Source organism: Colossoma macropomum, unplaced genomic scaffold (assembly GCF_904425465.1).
Source record: "Colossoma macropomum unplaced genomic scaffold, Colossoma_macropomum, whole genome shotgun sequence".
NCBI classification, from domain to species: domain Eukaryota; kingdom Metazoa; phylum Chordata; class Actinopteri; order Characiformes; family Serrasalmidae; genus Colossoma; species Colossoma macropomum.
The window spans coordinates 35,518,064-35,542,124 of record NW_023494798.1 but is presented as its reverse complement, the minus strand read 5'-3'; the positions used below and the strand labels follow the sequence as shown (position 1 = coordinate 35,542,124).

The window sequence follows — 24,061 nt, the reverse complement described above, 5'->3', positions numbered from 1 at the left end:
ATTTAAGCATGAAGTTCTGTAAGAGCTCCTGGTTCTAAACAGAACCGTTGACTTTACTAAATAACCCTTGAAGAACCATATTTGTCAGTGTGTGTGGTACAAATGTCCACCGTGTGAAGATAACAGGTGAGATGTGTGGAGTGTCTTCAGGCCTCTGTGTGTGTGTGAGTAGCAGACTGGCCTAATTTCGTGTCCTTGGGCACCGCTTCCACGGTCACCGCTGACCACCCAGCCCCCCGTGACACACAGCCTTCAGACAGACATTACGGTGCTGTTCCTGCACGTACGGGCACATGTGACCATGAGCATGTGAGCTTATGGGGACGCGCCCCCGATCCAGTTCTCTGACCCTGAGTTGAGTATTGTCTGACTCGTTTTGATCCAATTTGTGTTTTCATAGATAATACAGCCACATAATTAAGGTACAGTCTGCTGATTTTTAGTGTGACATTCTGGACTGATATTTGTTTTTTGGTGTAAATTTTTAAAAAGACTAATTTGTGGTGTGTAAAATTCACTAGTGTCGTCACAATACTGAAAATTTAAACTTTAATATGATACTTCGAAACATTGAAATTGGGTGAAAAGTACATATTTGTACCATTTCGTAGCCAGATGTTTAAAAATAAAGCAATAAAATAAAAAGGCTGGTGTGTGGAGTCAATACAACTTAGAAAATATAACTGCAGTGGATTAAATTACCATAATGTTCCATAATTAGTGCTACCAAAGATGAGGGTTCCCCCAGTGGTAAGAGGGGCACTGCCCCAGTGACGGTTTAGTACCTTTTTTCTGAGACTGTATGACAAAATGAATGGTGGTTTAAAATGAACGCAGACAGCAGATGGCGCTGGTCTGTGCTTTTCTTCCTTGTAGGCCTGGTTTCAGTGCTGTTCTCAGACCCAGTTTATTTGTGCTAGTCTAGCTCTAGTTTATTCCTGGGCCTCTTTATTTTATTTTGTCTTACACAGGATCAGAAAAAGCTGAAACTGGTCAAATCTGACAGCACAGATGAGAAACTGCAGCACATCTGAACCTGTTTCAGCAGTTCTCTCTCTCTCTCTCTCTCTCTCTCTCTCTCTCTCTCTCTCTCTCTCTCTCTCTCTGTCTCTCTCTTTCTCTCTGTCTCTCTCTCTCTCTCTGATGGAGCATCTGCTGTTAGTGTGAGCTCAGCTTCTTCCTGCCCTTGTCTGATCTGTGTTGACGTACACAGGAGGCAGGTGCAGCTGAGTCAAAGCCAGAACCCAGAACTCTGTTCCCTTTGTCAGAACCCAAACTATATCCACTTTATTCCCTCTATCAGAACCCAAACTGTCTCCACTGTTTCCTCTATCAGAACCCAAACTGTCTCCACTGTTTCCTCTATCAGAACCCAAACTATCTCCCCTCTGTTTCCTCTACCAGAACCCAAACTGTCTCCACTGTTTCCTCTACCAGAACCCAAACTGTCTCCACTGTTTCCTCTACCAGAACCCAAACTGTCTCCACTGTTTCCTCTATCAGAACCCAAACTGTCTCCCCTCTGTCCCCTCTGAACCCAGTCAGTGCTCTGTTGGAGATATACAGGTGAACTATCAGCGACCTCCAGGTAAACTATGAGGGATCTATAGGTGGTTTACAGTTGAGCTGTTGATGATCTACAGGTTAACTTTCAGTGACCTCTGTGTGGTTTCTGGGTGATCTGTGTGAGATTGATGGGTAGTCTTATCTATGAAGTACCTGTGGGTGATCTGCTGGGGATCTATGAGGGGTCTGTGGGTGATCATATGGGTGATATATCACTATGAGTATGAGACTATTAGTACTTTTTACTTATAATTAAGGTGACCTTAAGTGTGCTGTTTAAAAGTGGACGTAACGAAGAGCTCCTGAGTCGTCTGCTAATGCTGCACTGCTGACGCCCCTCTCTCTGTCTCTCTCTCTCTCTCTCTCTCTGTCTCTCTCTCTCTCTCTCTCTCTCTCTCTCTCTCTCCTCAGGAAGGCCAGAAGCTGATGCAGGAGAAACCTGAGCTGAGCTCCGTGGTCCAGCAGAAGCTGAGTGAGATCCGGGAGTGCTGGCTGGACCTGGAAAGCACGACCCAGGCCAAGGCCCGGCAGCTGTTTGAGTCCAGCCGAGCTGACCTTCTGGCCCAGAGCTACTCCAGCCTGGACCAGCGGCTGCAGCAGCTGGAGGGTCAGCTGGCCCACGAGGACTACGGCCAGGACCTCACATCGGTCAACAAGCAGCTGAAGAAACTGCAGGTCTCTGAGTGTTTTTATTACCTTTTTACCTTTGAGCTTCTTTGCTGTTTCTCTTAAGTGCACCCCCCCACCACTCTCTCTCTATCTCTCTCTCTCTGTCTCTCTCTCTATCTCTTTCTCTCCCACTCTCTCTCTCTCCCTCTCTCCCCCCTCTCTCTCTCTCCCTCTCCCCCCCTCTCTCTCTCTCGCTCTCTCTGTCTCACTCTCACTCTCTCTCTCTCTCTCTCTCCCCTCTCTCTCTCTCTCTCTCTCTCTCTCTCTCTCTCTCTCTCTCTCTCTCTCTCTCCCTCTCTCTCTCTCTCTTTCTCCCTCTCTCTCTCTCTCTCTCTTTCTCTTTCTCTCTCTCTCTCTCTCTCTCTGTCTCTCTCTCTCTCTCTCTCTCTCTCTCTCTCTCTCTCTCTCTCTCTCTCCATGTTCTCAGAGGTACTAATTTAGACCTGGAGGAAATGTCTCTTATTAAAATCTAATTTTTTTAACTGTTTTTCTTCTTTCACTGTTTTTAGAAATGACCGGTGCTCTAGCAGCTCCTCGAGATCAGACTGTGTCCAGTTTTATTTGTAACATCTCACTGTTGATTTTTCTGTTTCCTGCTCGAGGAGATGGTTTGTTTTGCCGTGTCGGGGCTCCAGCAGGTGGCGCTGTGTGTGTTTAGGTGGTTGATTGTCATTAACGCTGTGGTCTCTCTGACAGCGGCACCGTTAGAGCTGATCTGAGCTCAGTTTGTCCTCCATCCACACCAAACCATCATCATCAGCGGTACTGTAGCACCTTTCGTTTCGGTTCCCTCCTTTCTTCACCTTCGTTTTGCATGATTTTACCTTTTTCTTTCTTTTCTTCTTACCTTCCTTTCTTCCTTTCTCTCATTCTCTTTCTTTCTCTTTCTTTTCTTTCTCTTTCTTTCTTTTCTTTCTTTCTTTCTTTCTTTCTTTCTTTCTTTCTTTCTTTCTTTCTTTTTTCTGTCTCTTTTCCTTCTTTCTTTCTTTCTTTCTTTCTTTCTGTTTCTCAGCTTCTCTATCATTTTCTTTGATTTATTTGTTCTGTTCTCCTTTTTTCTTCTTTCTTTCTCCCTTTTTCTGTTTCTTTCTTTCATTTCTTCATTTCTGTCCTTTCTTTCTACTTCTCAGCTTCTTTTTTCCTTTTTTCTTTTCTTCTTTTGTATTTCTTAGCTTTCCTTTTTCCTTTTATTTCTTCATTTTCTTTATTTCATTAATTAATTGTTTTTTCTTTCTTTTTATAATCTTCTCTTTTTCCTTTCTTTCTTTCTTTCTTTCTTTTCTATTCTTTCTTTCTTTCTGTTCTTCACGACTTTCTTTCTCCATCCTCCATCTCTCTCTGCTGCGCTCTGCTCTGCTGTGAGAGTCACAGAGTGGTTTTCTGTATTTGTGATGAACAGAATCACAGAATACACCTCAGATTCACCGCAGTGTGAATGGTGGGTCGCCGCTTTTGTGCCCACCGCCTGAAGACTACAAGTGTGTGTATATGTGTGTGTGTGTGTGTGTGTGTGTGTTGTAGTGTGTACTGATGTCCAGGTGGTTTCCTTCCCGTGTTTGTGTGCATCAACATACTGTATTACATATACAGACTGGTCTAATATTAACGACTCAACAAAAACACAGCAGCTACTTATTACAGTGAGATTGAAGAGACGATTATTTGACCAGCCGACTCCTTTTTTAAAAGACTAGTCGAGTAAACATAAGATTCATTTTCGTGTCTGTTGATATCAGTCAGTTTAATTGGTAACGTCTGCTGTTTGATTGGCTCTTGTTTTATGAAGTTGCAGTTGTCAAAGCTGTGCATCATAGAATGAATAAATGAACCAACACAAGTGAAATTTGGTTTCACGTTAGTTTCAAGCAACTAAAGCATGAAAGTTTCACTGTGTAAAAATGTGTCAAACACAAGGCCGGCAGGCCAAGTCAAGCTTGTGGCACAATCCTGTCCGGCCTGGGAAATTATTTTAATTTTCTATTAATATTAGCTCGTTTTACCATGAGCTGCACTACAATCCCCAGCATGCACTGCCACATAGTGTGTGCTCTGACCCCCTTCGCCCAACAACAACAGACCACTTTCACACTTCCATGTTCGTTAATGCGGAAGAGTAAATGGTAGCTCTAAACAGCTTCTGGTCGCGCTGTAAACAATGGCTGATACTGCCTGAAATCATCGCTGCGTTTCTAATGCACCAATAATTCAACTGAACAGCCTCACCTGAGTTTCCACTCGATCAGGTTTAAAAATGTTCAACTTCAGCCGTAAAGCTCTGCTCGTCATGTGTCACATTTAACGAGGCAACCAATCAAAAAAGAGAGCAAACTGGGCTGTAGAGTGAAAACGGGCTGTACAGGACAGATTTACTCACATCTGTGATTAAAATGCTCTGAGACAGACATTCATTCACTGCTGTGTTTAAAATCCTGGAGATGGTCGTCACAGAGGTTTGATTAAAACCCTGAGAAACTGACTCGTCTCCACTGCAGCTCGGTGATCAGTAACTGTACTGTAGAAATACGACGCTGTGTGTCTCTGAGCTGGTTATGGTGTTCAGGGCTCTCGCTAATGCTGCTAATGTTTACATGGGCTGAGTAGGAAAAACTAAACCTGCTGGACTTTTTCTCCAGAGTAAAGCGCAGTGAGTGCAGGTCTGTTTAGGGATGTGTGATGTTGGTGATGAACATAATAATCCGCTTCTTCTCCGCTTCGCAAACCCGTCTCAGGCAGATTCCTCACAGTTCTGATGTGGATTTTTGTGGAATACATTCCGGCGTCTAAACGCAGCTGCTTTGACACGGAGCTGCGCTTTCAGTCGTGGGATGTGTGGCTCCGTTCTCTGCCGCAGCGCACTCTGTTTACCAGACTGCTCCTGAGCGCCGCACAGTGGTAAACACAGCGACAGACGCGCAGATTCATACAGAGTTCTTTAAGTTCTGCGCGACGAGCTTCAGCCACATCAAACTAGCCTTTCTGCTCATGTTGGAGGAGCTACCAGACATACAAACTGCTCTTCTATTAACTGAGCTGAGGCTGGAGGACGATTTTTGAGGGATACTGAAAACCAGAGACCCTCTACTGTCGCTCTGTTAAACGGTGCAGGCTGAAATTTGATAACGCTACTGTTTACAGCCGGATGTGGTGAAGCAGTGACTGTGAAAAAGGTCTATGTGGGCCTGCGGTTACACAAAAAGAAAAGATGGTGTTGAAGCAAATTGGTAGTTTTAAAAACGTTCCTCCTGGGGACATTTAAAGAGGTTTAACAGTTTTCTGCAGCTAGTTTAGTCTTTTGTTTTATATAAAATAGTTTATTTTTATTTAAAATTATGTTTGAATATTTTATTCAGTGCCTATTTTGCTGTTGCAGTTTTGGCATATTTTGAATAAACAGTGGCCCGATCAGGTCAGGGCAAAACGTTAAGTAAAAATAAAAAAAAACGGAGCTGGCCCACAGATTTGCTGAGATTTTTAGCATGGCCCTGTTAGTGGTTGAGTTTGACACCCCTGGAGTAAAGCCAGAAAAGTGTAGGTGTCAGTGGGTTCTGGTCATTTATAGCATATCTGTATGCCAGGATTGGCTGGGGATGGAGGGCTTATGCTGATGTAATCACTCACTCTTCCTTCTGTTCCTCTATTTCCTCTGTTCCTCCACCCACCTCTATTCTGGTGGTGTCTCAGTGAGTGTCCTAGACTGTATTAATGTGTCTCTCCTGTTGCTCTTCCTTTTATCGTACTTGTCTTCACTTTCTTTCCTCTGTGCATATCTTTCTTCATCTCCTGTCTTCCTCTCAGTCTGTCTTTATTCTGTTATTTGACGTTTTCTCTAAACCAGCTTTGTCTGAAAACATCTGTGTCTCTCTCTCTGCAGACGATGGAGAACCAGGTGGAACAGTGGTATAAGGAAGTTGGAGACCTGCAGGTCCAGGCTGCGTCCATCCCTCAGCAGGGTCAGATCATCGACGTGGTATCTGAGCGACAGTCTGCCGTGGAAACGCGGATCGTCCGACTCATTGAGCCCCTGAAGGAGAGAAGGAGGATCCTCCTGGCTTCTAAAGAGGTGCACCAAGTGGGACGAGACCTGGAGGACGAAATCGTGAGTACAGGATGTTTATTTCCGTTCCACTGTTAAGATTGTTGGGATAAATGGACGATCAGAATCAAATTCGCTTTTTTTAAACATGGAATTTGACCAAACATTTGCACACGACTGTGTAATAAAGTTACAGTAAAATAAGAGGCAGCATTCGGATCAATCAGTAGACCCTGTTTGTAAGATGGAAATACGTAAGATTACTTTTCTGACATTGCTTTATGTGGATGTTCTCAGTTGTGGGTGCAAGAGCGCCTCCCCATGGCCACCTCGCAGGAGCACGGCAACAGTTTACAGGCTGTGCAGCAGCTCATGAAGAAGAACCAGGTAAGAACATCACTCAGACGCTGCTGTTTGTGTACTCAGATCTCCACTGTCTAGTGTAGCCAACAGTAGAACGGGCTAGCTGCGTAAGTTTTACTACTCTTAAAAAAAGATGGTTCTTCAAGGGTTCTTTAGTAAGGAAAATGGTCCTGTATTGAACCATGAACACTGAAAGAACCCTTTGCATGATTAAAAGGTGCATTGCATCATGAAATGGTTCTTCAGATTGATAGAGAATGTGCTGGAGATGGTTCTATATAAAATCTTTTCAAAAAGTGGTTCTATATAGCACCAGAAAGCATTCTTCTGTTGTTACGATGTCAATAGCAGAACCCTTTTTGGTGCTATTAACCTGAAGGATTTTTTCACCGTGCAAAGAACAAAGAAGTGATAAATTATTATTAAAAATAGTGCACCTGTGACAAGTACAGGCTTTTTTTGGATGTGTAAACAGAAATCTTACTAACCTCTTCTTTTAGCAAATAGCAAAAGGCAAAATTATAACAGCACTGTTCACTAATGTGGAAGACTAAATAAAATTAATTTTTTAATAATTAATTAATCATTTTTAGTGCACTGAAAGAGAAACATTCAGCATCACCTCAACAACTTTTTCTGTAAAGGCTTCAGAAACTGATACATTTATATTTGTTTTTATATATAGAGATTAAAGGGCTTAAAGTCTCACCCAAAATGAAAATATCTGATTGTGTACAGAACTATATAGAGTGAAGATTTGGAGAGAAGATATTTGATTGGATGTAGTTTACGTGATTCAGGCTGGAAAGGATAATTGAACCCATACGGAGCTCATTGGTTACTCGCTAAGGTAGCTAGACTGACATTTTTAGCTTGCCTGGACGACTGAAAATGGTAAAAGTGTAAAAATCTGTATTTATTCTCATGGTTAGCTTCTGTTACACTCAAACAAATGAGAAACCATCCAGAAATACATATTCACCAATACAACCAGCGGCGAGCAGAGAGAGGATTGCAGTGTGAGTGTGAGTGCACCGTTAGCTACCTCGTTAACACTTATTAAGCTAGACCAAGCTGAGGCCTTGTCCAGCCTGTTTGTTGGTCTTCAGCACTGCAGCTCCGTCAGGTGGGAGCGTCATTGCACTTTTGTCCCTGCAGACCCTGCAGAGGGAGCTGGAGGGTCACCGCGGACGGGTGGAGGACGTGCTGGAGCGCGCGGCGGTCATCGCCTCCATCCGCAGCCCAGAGGCGGAGTGTGTGCGGGCCGGGATGGAGCAGCTGCAGCAGCTGTGGGAGATGCTGTGGGCAGAGACGGAGCGCAGGCAGCTCAACCTGGACGCCATGTACCAGGCCCAGCAGTACTACTTCGACATCACGGAGGTGGAGGCGTGGCTCAGCGAACAGGAGCTGCATATGATGAACGAGGAGAGAGGAAAGGTGAGTGGAGAGGAGGTTAAACTGAAGTTAATTGAATTAACCCTCCTATTATGTTGCAGGTCAAGCTGACCTGCTTCAAAGTTTAAAAATGCAGGAAAAATAATTTAAAAAATTTTTTGAAACCTTTTCTGCTGCTCGTTTAGTGTGATTTGAACTGAAAAGGTCAGTTTGACCCAGAACAGAAGAAATGTTTTGTTTGTGTTAATCAATCAACTTCTTCCATGACAGCAAATATTTCAAAAATGTTGAAAAAGTGTGAATAAGAATAAAGAAAACAAATGTGTTGCATGTCAAGTTTTTGACAATGTACAGAAAAAAAAAGTTTGATCATTTTCAAAATGAAAAACAAGGGAATTATTATAAGTGACCCACAATCTGGAAGGGGTGAAGACTTTATTGCACTAAATACTGATTAAAATATGTTAATTGAGCTAAAAATAATGTTTACAGAGAAAAAAATTCAGATGGTTAAACATGCATCGGGTCAGTTTGACCCAGGAACATTATTCCTCACAGTTAACATTATTTAACTGCCAGGTTTATCATAGTTTTGAAAATTTAGTTTTTATTTATAATTTATAGTTATAGTTTATAGTTTATAGTCATCATAGTTTTTCATTCTGGTTTTTGGCGTCAGTTTAGTTTCGTCAGTTTTAAGCATGCGTTAATAGCTTTAGTTTTGTTTATATTTTCTAACCTTTTTTAGTTTTGTTTCTAATTAGTTTTGGTTTTAGTTTTACTTTATTTAGTATTATGATAAATGCTGTAGCTTTATGTACACTCCAGTGCCAAAAATTATGGCCAAGCTCAAAATATAATGTTGTTTACTGATGGTTTTGGCTGCTCAGAGTCCAAATATAAACCCTGTTTATAGAATATTTGGTCTCACATTAAACACAAACTAGCTCAGCTGTGTTTTTCAGCTGTTTGAAGCCGTCAGTGCTGAGTGGATCAATACTGACTCTTCTTTCTGTAAAAGACTGTCCAGACTAAACCGATATGTCTGGCGTTCTGTCTCCTTCAGGACGAGCCGAGTACGCTGCAGCTGCTGAAGAAGCACCTGGTTCTAGAGCAGACGATAGAGGATTACGCTGAAACCATCGGGCTGCTCTCGCAGCAGTGCAGACAGCTGCTGGAGATCGGACATCCAGACAGGTACAGAACTGCTGCAGTGTGTGTGTGCAGCACTGTGCAACAGTCAAAGTCTGCATTTTTTTAGCTTATTTAAGCCCATTTCAATAGCGAACAACAGAAAAGAGTAACTGTAACATCACCTTTAAATGATGTTAATAGTGTGTGGATTATGCTCGTGGGTATATTTTGGTTTTTTAAGCCAAATTATTCAGTAACTGCATGAAATAAATGTAAATTTTGGGGTTTTTTTGTAAAAGCTCCCCTTAAAGTAACAGAACGTGTGTTTTATGATACACATATTGCTATATGCTTACAATTTACTGCTGAATGCCAAAAATCTTAGACGCTCTTTGTATTTAAAAAAAATAAAAATAATTTTGCAGAGCAGATCACTGAAGAGACGCCATCTGTTTATAGTTTATAGCCCATATTTGTGGAAAAATGGGTCGACTTTCAGTAGAAAGAGTTCAGCTTCTTTTATTAAAAAGTTTTAAAACTACATTACCCATCTCTTTGACTGGAAAGAAGACAGTTACAGCTCTAATGTGACCCCCACCTTTTGAATGAAGCTTATAAAATATGAAAGTTACGAAGTAAAGAATAGGATGAAGTGCGTTTTGGAACCACCGGTGGTTCCAAGGAGGTTCATATGCTCCAAATAAAACACAAAATCCATGCTACATAGATAATCATATACACAAAGCGCAGTGCAACAACACAGGAAAATAATGTTTACTATGGTACTATTGAACTTAATTAAAAAAAAGCTTTATATCTGAAAATAAGTATTTAGGAGGGTATTTGTTGGGAGCATTGGGCATATCGGATTAAAATAAAAACTAGCTCAGCACTAAAACGAGCTGAGCGAACTTAAAACAGCCGCTGGTTTGAATTAAATTTAGGTGATAACAGGAACAGAAATGAACAAACTGAAAAGTTTAGAAAAGAGCAAAATGAGGGTGACTTTTTATTCGCCAGCAGCTTCTTGTTCAAATTTTCTGTTCCACCTTAAATGGTGCAGCAGTTACGTTCTGGTGCCTCACTGCTGCACCATTTAAGGTGGAACAGCAAATTCCAATACGAAGCTGGTGAATAAGAACTCAGCTTCAGCCTCGTGGTGAATGCTGCGCTTGTTTTACATGCAGAAGCTGTTAAAGTCAGTCGAACTGCGTTTCTTTTGAGGAAAATAGTTCGCCTGGTGAGTTTCTCCAGTAAGAGTTTAAGTGCTGAGCTGGGCTGATGCTGATGATGCTTTGCTTGTTTCCAGCTTACAGAGGTGAACTTGAGCTCTAGCGCTCCTCTCGTCTTCCAAAGTAAAGTTATTTGAAGACATTTGAGGACACTGCTGTACATCACAGTTATGACAGGAAACCAGTCCGTTCAGATGGACAGTAAGCGACTGTGTAGAGTCCTGTCTGAAGTCTCAGCGTTTCTTCCACTTTGGGTCTCAAGTCTTTCCAAATCTTTCCGAGTTATGAGGCTCAAGTCTGAGTCAAAGTCCGAGTCATTGGTGTTCACGTCAAAGTCGAGTCGCAAGTCTTTTTGATTTTGTCAAGTTGAGTCTCAAGTCATCAAATTCGTGACTCAAGTCCAAGTTGTATGACTCGAGTCCACACCTCTGATAAAGAGAGGTTGGGTGGAGGTGTAAAAATGGATTATGGCTTTTGGAACATAAAACCACACAAATGTCATAAGTGGACCTCAGAAAGAAAAATAAAGAGCAAGAAAAATGTGGGAAATGGGGCCCTTTAAGAGCTGTTTTGTAATTGGCTGTTTAGCCTGATGGTTAAGTCACTCGTCTCCTGTGTGGGAGAGCAGAGTTCAGTCCCAGCTCAGAGAAGCTCCCATTAGACTTCTACCAGTTTGTGCTGTAATGTAATGACGTCTGTCTGGTGCTGCGTGTTTGAGGTCATTCGATCTGTTTTGTCTTCGCCACTCTAACAACGTGCTTGCATATCTTGATAATGATAAAAATATGATTTATCATAGATTTTGCAGCTTAACTTGTCAAGTTGTGCAAAATAATCAGCACCAAAAACACACTGAGCTACAAAGTGAATAAATAAATAAATTAATTAGACCAAAAATTAATGTTAAAACAATACATAACACAAATAAAACTTAGGAAACTTTGAGATAAATAAGACTAACAAATCAAAACAATTAAATAAAATTATTATGCACGTGAGGAATAAAAATAAATAAATAAAACAACCAAGTAGGGTAAGGAAAAAAGATAAAATAGAAAATAATACTAAGACAATAATAATGATGGCTAAATAGTAAAATGCTAGAATTTCAGTAAATGATGCCTTTGAAAAAGTTAATCAAATCAAAGAAAATACTTTAAAAAACTAATAAAAACCTAAAATTAAATCAGCTGAAACATTTGCAGGCTGAGTGGAAGTGCTTAGAGATTAAAGGGCTTAAAGTCTCACCCAAAATGAAAATATCTGGTTGTGTACAGATCTATATAGAGTGAAGATTTGGAGAGAAGACATTTGATTGGATGTAGTTTATGTGATTCAGGCTGGAAAGACTAATTGAACCCATAGGAGCTCATTGGTTACTTGCTAAGGTAGCGAGACGGACGTTTTTAGCTTTATCTGATAGCGACAGTTTGGGTGTTTTTCTCCTCAGATGTATCTCCTGAAAAATGAATAACTTGTTCTTAATGCCTCTTTTGACTGGAGTTCAAATGAATGAATCGTTCTCTGATTTTTGCCCAGTACTTCTGGTTTTCGCTGGCGTTTCTGTGAAGACTGTGATGTTGTGTTTGTGTCTGTTGCCCTCCAGTGAGCAGATCAGTAAGCGTCAGTCTCAGATCGACCGGCTGTACGTCTCTCTGAAGGACCTGGTGGAGGAAAGGAAGTGTCGTCTGGAGCAGCAGTACTGGCTCTTCCAGCTGAACCGCGAGGTGGACGAGCTGGAACAGTGGATCGCTGAGAGAGAAATGACCGCCAGCTCCACCGAACTGGGCCAGGACTTCGAGCATGTCACTGTCAGTAACATGTCTTTAGCCAAAATCGAATATACCCAGTTTCCCTCGTTACCCTGAATGTGGTCGACTAGCCAACACGTTAGCTACGTGGCTAAAAACGGTCAAAATGTTAAGACCAGGCCTAAATCATAACTCACTCTCCTCAGACTCTGTGGAGGTGTTCAGTCTTGATTATGTAGTTTCTGACACTATTTGACTCACTATTATCTATAAACATGGACTGAAGTCTGGATTCAGTTATGCTCTTTGTGCTCAAGATGTGTTAAAAAGATGAACAGCCTGCTAGCGATATTTAATAACTCTGAATTCTTAATAATTTTTAATAATTTTTCATTTTTAATAACATTTTTGTTAAAGGGCCCATTTAACAGAAAATATGGAATTCAAAATTTTGCTTCCTAGTCCATTAAAACATAGAAACAACCCGTTTTGAATTCTTTGGGGTTGTGATGTCGCAGCCATGAACACATTTCCATATGACTGCTTATTCAGCCTGTTTAAACTAAGGGGCCAGAACAGAGCTAATTTATATATATTAATTTAAATTTATATATAGGGGCCAAAACAGAGCTAATTTACATATATTATTTTTATTTTATATATAGGGGCCAAAACAGCTATTTTATATATATTCAATTAATAGGAGATAAAACTAATTTACATATGTTCATTTTAATTTACATATATTGGGGCAAAGCAGGGCTAATTTACATATATTAATTTTAATTTATATATAGGGGCCAAAACAGAGCTGATTTACATATATTATTTTTTCATTTACCTATATAGGGTCCAATATATTTTATCTATATATTACCACCCAAATAGTACCTGCTCTGTGAGGGTCCATGGGGGTCCTGACCACTGAAGAACAGGGTAAAAGGGGGCTAACAAAGTATCAGAGAAACAGATGGACTACAGTCTGTAACTGTAGAACTACAAAGTGCACCTATATAGTAAGTGGAGCTGATAAAATGGACAATGAGCGTAGAAACAAGGTGGTCATGATGTTATGCCTGATCGGTGTATTTACGTATGTAAGTTCAGGGATCTTAATTAGAATCGGAAGTGTGGTGCCAAAAATATGTAATATAAAAGTGAAAAGTAAATATTTTAGAATATATATTTTACAAATTAAGAGCAATGCTGTTTTATTATGAGATGAATTAGCATAGGTTTCATTTTACACTGGAATTTGATGAACTGAACTGATTGGCTAGGGAAATTTTTAAAAAGAGAAAAATTTGTTTTTTTTAGGTTTTTTGAGGTAAAAAATGATTTTAAAGCCTAAATAAAAATGTAAGAAGTAAACAAATCTTTCTCATGGAAATGTAATCTAGTACACAGTTAAAAAAGATAGTTCTTCAGTCATTCTATAGTAAAGAAAATAGTTCTGTATAGCACCAAAAAGGTTCTTCTATTGTTACGATGCCAAGCCTGGAACAATGAAAGAAACATTTTTGGTGCTGTTTTGAAAAGGGTTCTATATAAAACACACTCTTCATGTATCTGAAGAACGCTTTCACGATGCAAAGAACCCTTTAATCATGAAAAGGGGTCTTTGAGTGTTCATTGTTCTATATAGAACCATTTTCTTTACTAAAGAACCCATGAAGAACCATCTTTTTTAAGTGTGTAGAGCTTTTCAGTTCTAAAGATACTTGAGTAAAATACAAATCTTTCAAAATAGTAGTTACAATAATATTGTGCACACTGTTTCAGTCTTAAAGGCACAGAGATAAAACCAGCCTGTTTGATTAAAAGTGATAGTTTGAATTGATTGACTGGTTAATTGATAAATTGGAAAATGATCATAGAAATGAATTACAGATGTTATTAGTTGACTAATAAAAACATGGGCCCTTTAAATGCGGCACTGTGGAGTCTAAAGCCTCACAGCATCTCTGTGATTCTAAACGAGCCTCTTCTTCTCTTAGATACTACAGGAGAAGTTCACAGAGTTTGCGTCAGAGACGGGCCGTTTGGGTCAGGAGAGAGTGACAGCTGTCAATCAGATGGTGGACGAGCTGATAGATTACGGCCACACGGACGCGGCCACCATCGCCGAGTGGAAGGACGGGGTGAACGAAGCTTGGGCTGACCTGCTGGAGCTGATGGAGACCAGAGCTCAGATGCTTGCAGCCTCACATCAGCTCCACAAGTTCTTCTCGGACTGCAGAGAGGTGAGACCACGTTCCACCGGTTCTTTAAAAACAACCTACGTTTACCGTCCACTTATCAGAGACACTGAGATGAAAATTTTGCTACGGACAGGTTTATTTATACAGCACGTTTCATACACAAAGACAGCTCAATGTGCTTTACATACACTCTTAAAAAAGATGGTTCTTCAAGGGTTCTTTAATATGAAAATGGTGTATGTGGAACCATGAACACTCAAAGGACCCTTTGCATAATTAAAGTGTTCTTGCATCGTGAAAATGTTCTTCAGATTGATGGAGAATGTGTTGTAAATTTTGAAAATGGTTCTGTAAAGCACCAAAAAGGGTTCTTCTGTTTTCAAACTTGCTACAGTAGCAGAACCCTTTAGGGTGCTATATAGATTTGAGTCACTTATTTGATTTGATTGAGTTATTTTTGGCCCAGTTCAGCGTTTTTATTAAAAATACGCTGAATACTCAAATGTATTTGGTGGATCTGTTTACACGGTTGTGGAATATATACGCAGTGTTTGAAAATACAATTTTATTTTGCCATAAATAACTGGTGCACCAGTAACATTATCATGATTATTATTATTATTATTATTATGTTGTTATGATTTCATTGCAGTACAAAGAATCGCCACATTCACACTGATGCATCGTTCACCTTTACTCCTTTACTTTTATTTTTCATGTGACTGTCCAAAAAGTGCACGTCCTCATGTTGCAAGTTTTGTATAAAATATAATGAGTGTGTGTGTTTGTGTGTGTGTTCCAGGTTCTCGCGCAGATAGATGATAAGCAGCGGAGGTTACCGGAGGTTCGTGCGCTTCAGGACGGCTCCACCAACACCAGCGCCCTCCAGAGGCTGATGAAAACATTTGAACACGATATCCAGCTGCTGGTCGGCCAGGTGAGATCACACTCAGACCTCAGCTCACACACGTTCAGCTTACAAACACTCAGCTCACACACACTCAGCTCACCTATGTTGAGCTCACACGCACTCAGCTCACACACACTCAGCTCACCTATAATGAGCTCACGCACACTCTGCTCATGCACACTCAGTTCACCTATGATGAGCTCACACACACTCAGCTCACACACACTCAGCTCATGCACACTCAGCTCACACACTCAGCTCACCTACATTCAGCTCATGCACACTCAGCTCACCAATGATGAGCTCACACACAGAGCTCACACACACAGCTCACACACACTCAGCTCACATACACTCAGCTCACCTATGATGAGCTCACGCACATTCTGCTCATGCACACTCAGCTCACACACACTCAGTTCACCTATGATGAGCTCACACGCACTCAGCTCACACACCCTCTGCTCATGCACACTCAGCTCACCTATGATGAGCTCACGCACACTCTGCTCATGCACACTCAGCTCACACACACTCAGCTCACCTATGATGAGCTCACACACACTCCGCTCATGCACACTCAGCTCACCTATGATGAGCTCACACGCACTCAGCTCACACACACTCAGCTCACCTATGATGAGCTCACACACTTAGCTCACACACACTCAGCTCATGCACACTCAGCTCATGCACACTCAGCTCACACACACTCAGCTCACCTATGATGAGCTCACGCACTCAGCTCACACACACTCAGCTCACACACACTCAGCTCACACACTCAGCTCACCTATAATGAGCTCACGCACTTAGCTCACACACACTCAGCTCACACACACTCAGCTCACACACTCAGCTCACCTATAATGAGCTCACGCACTCAGCTCACACACACTCAGCTCACACACTCAGCTCACCTATGATGAGCTCACGCACTCAGCTCACACACACTCAGCTCACACACTCTCAGCTCATGCACACTCAGCTCACCTATAATGAGCTCACGCACACTCTGCTCATGCACACTCAGCTCACACACACTGAGCTCACCTATGATAAGATAAGATAAGATAAGATAATCCTTTATTAATCCCACAACGGGGAAATTTGCGGTGTTACACCAGCACAGAAGACAGAGCAGCAGGAAATATACAAACAATATTTAAATAGAATAAACAATAAAAGTATAAAGATATATATGTATATGTACAAAAGATTATAAGAAAAATATACAAAGTATTAAATTTAAATTTAGAAATGTAGAAATGTATGTATTGTAGTGAGTATTGCACAGTGAATAAAATAGCAAATAAATAAACAGTAATAAATGGAGAAATATTGCACTTGACATAATTGCACATAATGGTGGTAAACATGTTGACAATGATCCGCAGTGAATATACTACGCATGGTGGATTGAGATATTGCACACAGTAAAGTGCTGTGGCAGTGATGTTGAGAGTTCTTGCACATGGAAAGTAATTGTAAACTACTGTCTACTGAGTGCTGTGACTGTTATAGAGTCTGACAGCGGCTGGGAGGAAGGACCTGCGGTATCTCTCCTTCACGCACCGCGGGTGCCGCAGCCGGGCACTGAAGGAGCTGCTCAGTGCTGTCAGAGAGCGGTGCATGGGGTGGGACAGGTTCTTCAGCATGTTTGTTAGCTTAGTCCTCATTCTCCTGTCCCCCACCACCTCCACTGGGTCAAGAGGACATCCCAGGACAGAGCTGGACTTCCTGATGATCTTATTCAGTCTCTTCCTGTCAGCAATGGAGATGCTGCTGCCCCAGCACACCACTCCATAAAAAATGGCTGATGCCACCACAGCGTCGAAGAAGGTCCTGAGAAGTGCCCCCTGCACGCCAAAGGACCTGAGTCTCCTCAGGAGATGTAGCCTGCTCTGGCCTTTCCTGTAGAGGGCAGCTGTGTTGTCAGTCCAGTCCAGCTTGTTGTTGAGGTGAACACCCAGGTACTTATAGGACTTCACAATCTCAATGTCCATTCCCTGGATGTTCACAGGCACCGGAGGAGAATGTTTGGACTTGCGGAAGTCCACCACCAGCTCCTTGGTTTTTCCTGCGTTGATCTGCAGGCAGTTCCTCTGACACCATTCCACAAAGTCCTGCGTCAGTTCTCTGTACTCCCTGTCATCTCCGTCTGTGATGAGGCCGACGATAGCAGAGTCGTCAGAGAACTTTTGCAGGTGACAACTGGCAGAGCTGTACTTGAAGTCCGCAGTGTAGAGGGTGAAGAGAAAGGGAGCGAGGACAGTTCCCTGTGGAGCCCCCGTGCTGCAGACCACCGTGTCCGACTGACAGCCCTGGGTCCTCACATATTGCGGTCGGTTAGTGAGGTAGTCCAGGATCCAGGTGGTGAGGTGATGGTCCAGGCCCGTGCACTCCAGCTTGTCCTTCAGCAGTGTGGGTTTGATGGTATTGAAAGCACTGGAGAAATCAAAAAACATGATTCTCACAGTGCTCCCAGCATTCTCCAGGTGAGAGAGAGAGCTGTGTAGGAGGTGGATGATGGCATCCTCCACTCCAATGCCAGGTTGGTAGGCAAACTGCAGTGGGTCCATTGAAGAGCTCACCAGGGGGCGCAGGTGGACAAGAAGCAGTCTCTCCAGGGTCTTCATCAGGTGAGATGTCAGCGCCACCGGCCTATAGCTGTTGAGGTCTTTGGGGTGTGGGGTCTTTGGCACTGGCACCACGCAGGATGTTTTCCACAGCTGTGGGACTTTCCCTAACCTCAAGCTGAGGGTAAAGATGTACCCGACCACGTCACACAGCTCGTTCGCACAGCTCTTGAGAAGCCTTGAGCTGATGGCATCTGGACCTGCAGCCTTCCTGATCTTCATCCTCCTGAGCTCACTTCTCACCTGGGATGTTGTGAATGTGAGGCTGGAGTAAGGGAGAACAGTGCTGGGATGTATGTCAGCAGGAGAGCCGTCTGATGGTGGCTGTGTGTTGAGATGAAGGGGGGTGGGTGCAGGAGAGGGGGGAGGGCCAAATGCTGGTAGTGCCAGACAGGGAGAATTCAGCAGTGATGTGCCTGTGGTGGGGGGAGCAGGCGAGTGATCAAACCTATTAAAGAATAGACTGAGTTCATTCACCCACTTGTGGTCCCCCACAGCCCGGGAGTCGGGCTTCTTGAGTCCAGAAATAGTTTTGAGGCTATTCCAGACTCCACTGACATTATTCTGCTGCAGCTGGGCCTCCATCTTTCTCCTGTAGCTGGCTTTCCCCTCCCGGATCTTCCTTCTCAGCTCCCTCTGCACAGATCTCATCTCCTCCTTGTCACCTGATTTAAAAGCCCTCTTCTTCTCCTTCAGGAGGGCCTTTATATCAGGATTAATCCAGGGTTTGTTGTTGGAGAAACACCGAATGGTCTTGGTGGGTACGGTATTCTCCACACAGAAGTTGACATAGTCCGTTATGAAGTGTGTGAGGCCATCAATATCTTCCGCATAAGGATCACACATCTCCTCCCACAGTGTTGTGCTGAAACAGTCTTTCAAAGCCTCTTCAGACTCTGCAGTCCATTTCTTCACTGTGCGGGTGATGGTTGGTTCTCTGTGTACAAGTGGTTTGTACACAGGCAGGAGATGAACCAGGTTGTGATCTGATCTTCCCAGGGGAGGGAGGGGTAGGGAGTTATATGCCTCCTTTGTATTGGCATAAAACAAGTCCAGTATTTTATTGTCTCTGGTGTGGCAGGTGACATACTGGGTGAAGGTAGACAGTGTGGAGAGGATGGAGAAGAATGGTTAAAGTCCCCAGAGACCAGGAGGAGGGCCTGTGGGTGCTGGGTCAGAATCCTGCTCACAGCTGAGTGCAGGACGTCACAGGCAGCGCCAGCATTAGCAGACGGAGGAACGTACGCAGCTATCGCGATAGCATGCGAGAATTCCCGTGGCAGATAGTAAGGTCTCATGCTAACGGCTAACAGTTCAATGTCCTTACAGCAGATTTGCTCTTTAATAGAGATGTGTCCAGAATTACACCATCTATCATTCACAAATACTGCCAGACCTCCTCCTTTCCTCTTACCACTCTCCGCTGTCCTGTCCGCTCACGCACGCTCTGCTCATGCACACTCAGCTCACACACACTCAGCTCACCTATGATGAGCTCACACGCACTCAGCTCACACACACTCAGCTCACCTATGATGAGCTCACACACTTAGCTCACACACACTCAGCTCACACACACTCAGCTCACCTATGATGAGCTCACACACTTAGCTCACACACACTCAGCTCACCTATGATGAGCTCACACACTTAGCTCACACACACTCAGCTCACACACACTCAGCTCACACACACTCAGCTCACCTATGATGAGCTCACGCACTTAGCTCACACACACTCAGCTCACACACACTCAGCTCACCTATGATGAGCTCACGCACTTAGCTCACACACACTCAGCTCACACACACTCAGCTCACACACACTCAGCTCACCTATGATGAGCTCACACACTTAGCTCACACACACTCAGCTCATGCACACTCAGCTCACACACACTCAGCTCACCTATGATGAGCTCATGCACTTAGCTCACACACACTCAGCTCACCTATGATGAGCTCACGCACTTAGCTCACACACACTCAGCTCACCTATGATGAGCTCACACACTTAGCTCACACACACTCAGCTCACACACACTCAGCTCACACACACTCAGCTCACCTATGATGAGCTCACGGACTTAGCTCACACACACTCAGCTCACCTATGATGAGCTCATGCACTCAGCTCACACACACTCAGCTCACACACACTCTGCTCGCACACACTCAGATCACCTATGATGAGCTCACGCACTTAGCTCACACACACTCAGCTCACCTATGATGAGCTCACACACTCAGCTCACACACACTCAGCTCACCCACACTCAGCTCACCTATGATGAGCTCACACACTTAGCTCACACACACTCAGCTCACACACACTCAGCTCACCTATGATGAGCTCACACACTCAGCTCACACACACTCAGCTCACACACACTCAGCTCACCTATGATGAGCTCACACACTTAGCTCACACACACTTAGCTCACACACACTTAGCTCACACACACTTAGCTCACACACACTCAGCTCACACACACTCAGCTCACCTATGATGAGCTCACACACTTAGCTCACACACACTCAGCTCACTCACACTCAGCTCACACACACTCAGCTCACACACACTCAGCTCACCTATGATGAGCTCACACACTTAGCTCACACACACTCAGCTCACTCACACTCAGCTCACACACACTCAGCTCACTCACACTCAGCTCATGCACACTCAGCTCACACACACTCAGCTCACTCACACTCAGCTCACCTATGATGAGCTCACGCACTTAGCTCACACACACTCAGCTCACACACACTCAGCTCACCTATGATGAGCTCACGCACTTAGCTCACACACACTCAGCTCACACACACTCAGCTCACACACACTCAGCTCACCTATGATGAGCTCACACACTTAGCTCACACACACTCAGCTCATGCACACTCAGCTCACACACACTCAGCTCACCTATGATGAGCTCATGCACTTAGCTCACACACACTCAGCTCACCTATGATGAGCTCACGCACTTAGCTCACACACACTCAGCTCACCTATGATGAGCTCACACACTTAGCTCACACACACTCAGCTCACACACACTCAGCTCACACACACTCAGCTCACCTATGATGAGCTCATGCACTCAGCTCACACACACTCAGCTCACACACACTCTGCTCGCACACACTCAGATCACCTATGATGAGCTCACGCACTTAGCTCACACACACTCAGCTCACCTATGATGAGCTCACACACTCAGCTCACACACACTCAGCTCACCTATGATGAGCTCACACACTTAGCTCACACACACTCAGCTCACACACACTCAGCTCACCTATGATGAGCTCACACACTCAGCTCACACACACTCAGCTCACACACACTCAGCTCACCCACACTCAGCTCACCTATGATGAGCTCACACACTTAGCTCACACACACTCAGCTCACACACACTCAGCTCACCTATGATGAGCTCACACACTTAGCTCACACACACTCAGCTCACACACACTCAGCTCACACACACTCAGCTCACCTATGATGAGCTCACACACTTAGCTCACACACACTCAGCTCACACACACTCAGCTCACCTATGATGAGCTCACACACTTAGCTCACACACACTTAGCTCACACACACTCTGCTCACACACACTCAGCTCACACACACTCAGCTCACCTATGATGAGCTCACACACTTAGCTCACACACACTCAGCTCACTCACACTCAGCTCACACACACTCAGCTCACTCACACTCAGCTCATGCACACTCAGCTCACCTATGATGAGCTCACACACTTAGCTCACACACACTCAGCTCACTCACACTCAGCTCATGCACACTCAGCTCACACACACTCAGCTCACACACACTCAGCTCACACACAGCTCACACAAACTCAGCTCAAACACACACATAGTGTGTCAGATTTAACAGATTTAAAGATCCTTTGCTGGGTAGAGTGCGTCCTTTGCAGCGTCGTTTGCGGGGTCCATAGCAGCTCCGTTCTGCGGAGGAGCCTCCTTTGCTTTTATAGCAGCAAATGATCCGACCTGTCGAGGTTCCTCACTTTAACTACCAAACTACTGAACTTTGTAACTTTACCAAAGTATTACTTTAATTTAAGAAGCACTGAGATTTTCGGTCAGTGACTCTGTACTAACTGACCGGTTTGGTGCTTTAATACCGTATAAGGTTGGAAAAGTTTCGTCCAGCTGTGCGTGTGTTTTCCAGGTGAGGCAGCTGCAGGAGAGCGCTGCGCAGCTGCGGACGGTTTACGCCGGAGAGAAGGCGGAAGCTATCGCTCTGCGGGAACATGAAGTGATGCAGACGTGGAAAGAGCTGCTCGTTTCCTGTGAGGAGTGCCGCGTGCAGATCACCACGGCAACAGACAAATTGCGTTTTTTCGGCATGGTCCGAGACCAGCTGATGTGGATGGACAGCATCATCTGCCAGATCGGGACAGGAGAGAAGCCCAGGTAACTCAACAGCTCCACATGCAGCCTCTCTCTACTCTGAGAGAAATGGAATACACTTGTTTTCTTTAAGCCACACTGTACAGTACAGTCAGTTGTATGCAAAAGTTTGGACGCCCCGGTCGAATTCCATGTTTTTGTTGGTTTTCTGAGAGTAAATAAGTTTACACACCTCCTGCATATTTTAATGCACAGCTATTCTGTACAGAATTTCAAATATTTGGGGGGAATATTCAATCTAAAATGTGGCCCATGCAGAGGTTATAGCACATTTTAATATTTTTCTGATTAAAAATGATGTTAAACTCTGCAAATAAATAGAAACTGTGAACTAAAATTGGCGGAAAAATGACGTTTAAATTTTCACTTGTGTCCAAACTTTTGCGTATGACTCTATGATAAATATAAATTATAATATATTTTGATATTAATACCTGGATAAATTTATTTCCAAAATTAAATATCTAACATGCTTTTTGGTCACTGCATAATACTGTATGGAAAATAATAACAATGTAAAAAAACCCTTTGTGAGTTAGTGTACCCAAACTTTTGGCACCGTATGTTTCACTAAACACTAACAGAATATAATGATGGTGTCTATTTAAGTAATAGAAAGGTGACATGAGTCTTGAGTTCAGACAAATATTTCAAGCCTTACCATAAAGATTTTAGCATAAAGATTTTGGGTGACTACAGAATTTCATTACCTGTTAGCTATGTTAGCCTTGTGGCTCCAATGCAAAACTACACTGTAAAAAATTATGCAGTTTTAAATGTTTAAAAAGTAAGTAACTGGGTTAACTTGAAGTTTTGAGTTCCTTGATCTTCTAATATTAATGAAAGTAAAATGAATTATTCTTTGTTAACTTAATATTACAATAATTAAAATTAATGTTCAATGAACTCAAAAGCTGCAACATTGTTTACTAGGGGTGCGGGAAAAACTCGATTCTTAGATGCATCGCGATGCGGACGTGAACGATTCTGAATCGATTCACAAATGTCAAAAATCGATTTTCTAAATATTTAATTTATAACGTAATGTTGACGGAACGCAAAAGGCGGAATTTGGAAGTGGGGAAGTGCAGCGATCGGACAGTCTGTGGCGGCACATAACAAAAACACAAGTGGATGAGTGAGAAATCCGACCGGCTCCCTCTGCATTAAAGCCAGGTTAGGTCAGGAGTCACAACACAAATGATAAGAAGAGCCATTTTGTCCTTTCAACAAAGTCAAACCACCTTGGGAGCCACAACATTTAATGTCTAGTATGTGTTAATGTCGTAGTATGGGCTAAAAATATAAACGAGAGCGCAAATTTACTCCGCTCTGCTTTAAGCTTTAACTTTACCCGCTTTCCTCCGATCTCCGCCAGAAAACCTTTCTTTAAAACTAGAAGAGTTTCTTGTAAAATGTCTCAGCGTCCGGCTGTTTTACAAAGCTGAGGTCACTTCTCATCCGCCAGCTTCTTGTTCTAATTTTCCCGTTTCACCTTAAATTCTGCCTTAGGCGCCCAATGTAACTGCTGCACCATTTAAGGTGGAACGGGAAAATTCGAAAGAGAAGCGAGTTCATTTTCGCAACTTTTTAGAGAAAGACAGTCTCTCAGCAGATTTAACCAACCGCGCTGCTTATAAATGTGAATAAGTCTCCAAATGTTCGTCTTAATCTCTGTTTTTTTCGTTCGCTACTGGCGAGGCCAGACCTCGGG

At 43.2% G+C, this 24,061-nt stretch overlaps 1 protein-coding gene across 1 annotated transcript in view; it reads left to right on the top strand.

The window, feature by feature from the left end:
• The window catches only part of LOC118817988 (spectrin beta chain, non-erythrocytic 4-like), a 109,419-nt gene that overhangs the window by 69,407 nt on the left and 15,951 nt on the right, over positions 1-24,061 (top strand). Inside the window, exons 20-28 of the mRNA XM_036585063.1 lie at positions 1,978-2,241; positions 6,107-6,331; positions 6,566-6,655; positions 7,790-8,068; positions 9,093-9,223; positions 11,999-12,203; positions 14,141-14,386; positions 15,147-15,281; positions 22,106-22,350. Coding sequence (XP_036440956.1) covers positions 1,978-2,241; positions 6,107-6,331; positions 6,566-6,655; positions 7,790-8,068; positions 9,093-9,223; positions 11,999-12,203; positions 14,141-14,386; positions 15,147-15,281; positions 22,106-22,350 — 1,820 coding nt within the window. The remainder of the gene's footprint in view (positions 1-1,977; positions 2,242-6,106; positions 6,332-6,565; positions 6,656-7,789; positions 8,069-9,092; positions 9,224-11,998; positions 12,204-14,140; positions 14,387-15,146; positions 15,282-22,105; positions 22,351-24,061) is intronic.